The 5,989-nt window shown below is 37.0% G+C and overlaps 1 protein-coding gene across 1 annotated transcript; it reads left to right on the top strand.

Annotated features, from left to right (window-relative positions):
• The first annotated feature begins 2,432 nt into the window (after positions 1 to 2,432).
• Positions 2,433 to 5,663, top strand: LOC107877754 (putative clathrin assembly protein At2g25430). The gene is made up of 2 exons (XM_016724457.2): positions 2,433 to 2,747; positions 3,632 to 5,663. Exon 2 carries the CDS (start codon positions 3,652 to 3,654, stop codon positions 5,506 to 5,508), a length of 1,857 nt encoding a protein of 618 aa, XP_016579943.1. The 5' UTR covers positions 2,433 to 2,747; positions 3,632 to 3,651; the 3' UTR covers positions 5,509 to 5,663.
• Positions 5,664 to 5,989: the final 326 nt, after the last annotated feature.

Here is a 5,989-nt window from a genome sequence, read left to right as displayed (position 1 = left end):
AAAAAATGAGACATATATAAAAAAATATTTAAAAAGAAAAAGAAAAGAAAAGAAATAGAGTCGAAAAAAATTTTTAAAAAGTGAAAAAAATGAAAAGAAAACAAGGAAGAAAATGAAAAAATAGAAAATAGAAATAGAGGATGAAAATAGAAGACATAGAAAGAGAGAAAAGTAAGGGAAAAAATAAGGGGCAGAGTTGCTATTAGTTGTAATTATGTAAATGTTGACTCGATTTATCTCTTATTAATTTTTCGATCTCATTTGAACACCCCTAATGATAATTATGGGCTAATATGAAAATAGAAGACATAGAAAGAGAGAGAAAAAAGGGAAAAAATAACTATTAGTTGTAATTATGTAAATGTTGAATCGATTTATCGATTCGTATTAATTTTTCGATCTCATTTGAACACCCCTAATGATAATTATGGGCTAATATGTTCTATCTAGCATAACTTAATGGGGAAGTGATCACCAAAAACCTAAAGATAGTAAGGTAGCAAAATCTATCTCTTATTATAACCTTTTGACAAAGAATGCTCACTAATTATCTTTGAAAAATGTAGCCCGTTCTTATATAACACCTTATAATTATTTAATAGAGGATATTCATTTGATCATCTTTCGTCAGTTATAATAGGCATAACATATAAAAGTCTTATTTAAATTGGTCTTAGCTTACATTTATATCATCCAAATCTGAATGTATATAAACAGACACTTAAACTATCACAAAGTTGAACAAACGAACATTACATTATACATTACACCCTATGTAAAATATGCCATGTAGATAGCGGGTGTCAACTTATTTAACTTCATACAAATCTAATGTCTACTAATGTACATTCTTTTTTTCTTTTTTTTGGTAAATCGGGATTTCATTCATTCATTCAAAATGTAATAAAGTGCAAGAGGCTAGAGGTTCTATCCTCGTAAGACAATTGAGGTAGATGATAGCCATTAAGGTCTGAATTACAATAATTAATTTTCTTAGCATATGTAGTTTCTAGCATACCTGCTTCCACCTCCTTCATAGCATACATGGGAGGAATTTCCATAATTTCAAGCTCACTGGATAGGATTTGATTTGTGCCTTCCTTAGATAGCTTGTCCGCCGCCCTGTTTTGTTCTTTGTGAATGTGCTGAATTGTGCTGATTCCCAGCTCCTGCATCAATCTTCTGCACTCAAATAGTATGTTAGTATTTGGAAGATTGCCATTAGCTATCATAGTGAATCCAGATTCGACAATTAAGGGGTAGGGGTTGGGGTTGGGTGGGAGGTTTTTCTCCTTAGCTAATTTTAGGCCAATAGCAATTGCCAGGAGCTCTGCTTGAATGGGGTTAGTATAGACATATGTTTTGATAAAGCTAGTAATCCAATTTCTTTGATGGTCTCAGATCAGACCCCCAATACTGCCTTGTGGCTTGGGAAGCTAATCCATCAGTGTTTAGTTTGAGGGCACCGACGTTGGAGGTGTCCATTTGACATGGATGGTGGTGTTTTTGCACTTTTTACTCCTGTTAGGATGAATGACCAGGTGGTACTCTGAATGGAGTTAGTATAGACACATGTTTTGATAAAGCTAGTAATCCAATTTCCTTGATGGTCTCGAATGAGAGCCCCCAATACCGCCCCTGCTTGTGGCTTGGGAAGCTGATCCATCAGCATTTAGTTTGAGGGCACCTGCCATTGGAGGTGTCCATTTGACATGAATGGTAGTGTTTTCGCACCTCTTACTCCTGTTAGGATGAATGACCAGATGGTACTCTGAATGGGGTTAGTGTAGACACATGTTTTGATAAAACTAGTAATCCAATTTCCTTGATTGTCTCGGATAAGAACCCCCAATACCGCCTCTGCTTGTGGTTTGGGAAGCCGATCCATCAACATTTAATTTGAGGGCACCTGACATTGGAGGTGTATTCGCACCTCTTACTCCTGTTAGGATGAATATCAGGTGGTACTCTGTAGCATTAGTAATGACTTTTAAATTTATATATGATCGTTTCTAGATTGTCAGATACTAATGCACATTCAAAATTGAAGTACATAAATATTAGTTGAAATTACGTTGAATTTCACGTTTACATATCACATCGCGTTACAATATTAGGGTGCAAGAAAAGATCACACACCCAAACATTTTATTTGAAAATTGTATTCAAGTATCCGTTTGGTCATGAAATTAATAATTTTTTTAGAATTGGAGTTGGTATTGTGTTTGACCATTAATATAAATTAAAGTTGTTTTTGAAATTATTATGAGAGAAATAAGAGTGCAAAAAGTGAAAGTAAATTTTACTTATTTTTAATTTTTTTTTTAAAAAATAATTTTTATTAAAATGAAATATTTTTTATAATTTAATACTAATATTTTTATTAAAATAAAATAATTTTTCAAATAAGTGAAAAAAATCACATTTTAAGAGGATGACTGCGTCAAAACCAAAAACCCACATAACGCAACCTGGACTGTAATCTGTATACAAGAATATACACTTTAAACCCATTGCTCTTTCCCTTCTCTCTACGTTTTTTTCCTCTCTTCCATTCTCTTTTCTTTCCCTTTTTACTCAACTATTTTTATACCATATAGTATATTTTTTTCAGTATCAATTTTGGGTTTATTGGATCTATTTATTAAATTTTCCGCCGGAAAATCAAGAATCGCGAGCACCGGCAATCAACCGATCAGTTAAATTTACAGTTCCGATCTAGATATTGGGTGAAATTCACGTAAAGGGTATGACCTTATCTATAAATTCTCAATGTAATTTCATCTGGGTATTCAGTACTTTTAACTGGACAATTGAATTTTAGCCGTTGATCGTTCGTATATATCGAATGAAAAGATATTTGAATATTTGCTTCCACTCTGATCTGTTCTAATTAAAATAACAAACTGACAAAAGTGTTTTTTTATTTGTGGTAATTTTATAATCCTTCTTTGTTAAATATTTCCAATATTCCATTTTATATGAAGGATATGTTGTTAGTGTTGTTGTTGTATTTTTTAATTGGCTAATTATTTGCTGCACTTTAGCCGAGAAACAACCTCTAAGGTCCGCATATACTTCACTTGTGTTACTTTTGACAAGAGAGAGTTGTTCGGATGGTAAGCAACCCTCCTCTAACTCTAAGGTTGTGGGTTTTATAGCACTTTTTGAATTTACTTGAGAAAATTGTTAGGGAACAAAATTTGACCCTGAAACTCCGAAACTCAATTCATTCTTTTTGTAATGGATGTGTTGAATTGTATAGTTGTTAAATGAGATGATCTTACAATTTAACATGGTATCAAAGCGGACGAGATGACTTGGGTTTGAGCCTCACTGTTATAAAAATAAAAGATTTTTCACTTTGTAAAACGCATTAGGCCTGCGCATGGAGTGGGGTTGTTGGGAATATAATTAGGTAAATGGAAGTGTGTTCTTTGGAACAACTTAAGCTTTTAGATGAGTTCACGATTCAACAAGATGCATCATACTTTTTTAGTTTAGTTGTAATCAATTTGAACAGCAGAAATGCAAAAAATTGGATTAAAGGAACTTGATTCTTTTGTTTTTTATGTTTGTTTTTGTTTTGTTATTGTGAAACGTGATTAAAGGTACCGATTTATTGGATCAGGAACTGGTTAGATAATTGTGATGGCTCCGAGTATTAGGAAGGCGATTGGTGCGGTGAAAGATCAAACTAGTATAAGCCTAGCTAAAGTGACAGGCAATATTGCGCCGGAGCTAGAAGTTTTGGTGGTGAAAGCAACCACTCATGATAGTGATCCAGCAGATGAGAAATATATTAGGGAGATTTTGCACTTGACCTCTAATTTTAGAGGGTATGTGAGTGCTTTTGTTTCTGTAGTGTCGAAGAGGTTAAGCAAAACCCATGATTGGGTTGTGGCGTTGAAGGCTTTAATGCTTGTGCATAGGCTGTTAACTGATGGAGACCCTGCACTTGGCCAAGAGATCAAGTATGCAAGTCGGAGAGGGATGAGGGTTTTGAATATGTCTGATTTCCGTGATGAAGCTCACTCTAATTCGTGGGATCATTCTGGATTCATTAGGACTTACGCCTTTTATTTAGATCAGAAGCTTGAGTTCACCGTCTATGATAGGAAGGTGAATAGTGTTGATGAGAAAAAGAGGTTTGAAGATGGTTTTGGTCAGTATCGGGATGGACCAAGGAGAGAGAGGTCCTATAATGAGTTTGATGAGTCTGCTGGAAGGGAAGAGAAAAATGGTGTGACGCCAGTCAGAGAAATGAAGCCTGAGAGGGTTTTAGAGAGGTTGAATCAATTGCTTCAGCTTCTTGATAGGTTCTTGGCTTGTAGACCGACAGGGGCAGCCAAGAATTGTAGGATGGTGCTGGTGGCATTATATTCTCTTGTGAAGGAGAGCTTCAAGCTTTATGCTGATATTTCTGAGGTATCACAGATTTTGTTGGACCGGTTCGGTGAGATGGAGTATGCTGATTGCGTTAAGACCTTTGATGCTTATGTTAGTGCAGCAAAGATGATCGATGAGCTTGTGGGCACTTACAATTGGTGCAAGGATGTTGGGATTGCAAGGTCATCTGAGTTCCCAGAAGTGCAGGTCATCACTGATAAGCTTTTGGGCACGCTTGAGGGCTTCCTGAGGGAGAGGGCAAATAGGCCAAGGAGCCCTGAGATAAATAGGGCGGAGAGTTCGTCAGCAGTTAAAGAGGAGAAAACTTCAGATATGAACGAAATGAAAGCTCTCCCACCACCCGAGAATTACAAACCTCCTCCTCCTGCTCCTCCTCAATCTGGACCGCAGCCAACACCACAAACTCAGCAGGTAACTGAAGACTTGGTGAATTTGAAGGATGATGGAGTGACAGCTGATGGCGAGGGCAATAAAATGGCATTAGCTCTGTTTTCTGGGCCTGTAACCACTGGGAATGGTTCCTGGGAAGCATTTCCGTCTGATGGAGAGACCGAACAAGTAACTTCAGCTTGGCAGACACCAGCTGCTGAGATTGGTAAAGCTGACTGGGAGTTAGCATTGGTAGAAACTGCCAGTAATTTGTCAAAGCAGACGGCTGATTTAGCTGGTGGTTTTGATTCACTTTTGTTAAATGGGATGTACGATCAGGGTACCGTGAAGCAGCACGTGAACAATACTCAGGCAACTGGTGGAAGTGCCAGCAGCGTGGCATTGCCTGGAGTGGGCAAGAGCGCTAAACCTATCCTTGCATTGCCTTCCCCTGATGGAACAGTCCAACCAGTAGGGAATCAAGATCCGTTTGCTGCTTCCCTTGCTGTGCCACCTCCTTCTTACGTCCAAATGGCAGAACAGGAGAGGAAACAACATTTGTTAATGCAGGAACAACAGATGTGGCAGCAATACGCAAGCAATGGGATGCAAGGTCAACTGGGATTGTCCAGACTTGCAGGAACGACGGGTTATTATGGCCCTGGAATGCAACCATCAATGCCTTATGGGATGGGACAGCCAACTGGTTATTACTTTACTCCCCTTTGAATCTCGCCTCTCGCGGGACATGTGGTGCTTTTGCTACATTGCAGTTTTTCCTTATTATGCTGCTACAGTTTTATCTATCCCCAACACCTCTAAGCTGTGTATTATGACGTTTTCGCGACAGTGAGTTATCATACAAATAAGTAATCTTTTACATATATCTGACCTGTTGAAATTTCCATTTCTAATTTCCCTTTTTCATTATTGAAGTCAAAACTTTGGAATTGCTAATTGCTGGAAATTGAAAAGTATCAACTGTTACACAGGAAGACAACCATTACAGTTCATCGACTAATGATACAACTGGCCTACGAAATTAATATCAAATCCTTTTTCTTTAGTTATCAATGACTTTTTCATCGTTCTACTTTAGACTCACCTTATTCCATATGCCATGGGAAATTAGAAAAAGTCTATTATTACATAACACGTTATTTTCATTTGAATATATAAGAAACAAACCTTCTCTTAATAAACATGTTCA

Source organism: Capsicum annuum, chromosome 7, assembly GCF_002878395.1.
Source record: "Capsicum annuum cultivar UCD-10X-F1 chromosome 7, UCD10Xv1.1, whole genome shotgun sequence".
NCBI lineage: Eukaryota > Viridiplantae > Streptophyta > Magnoliopsida > Solanales > Solanaceae > Capsicum > Capsicum annuum.
The sequence above is the reverse complement of the archived record's forward strand: the minus strand, read 5'-3'. Positions and strand labels throughout refer to the sequence as shown.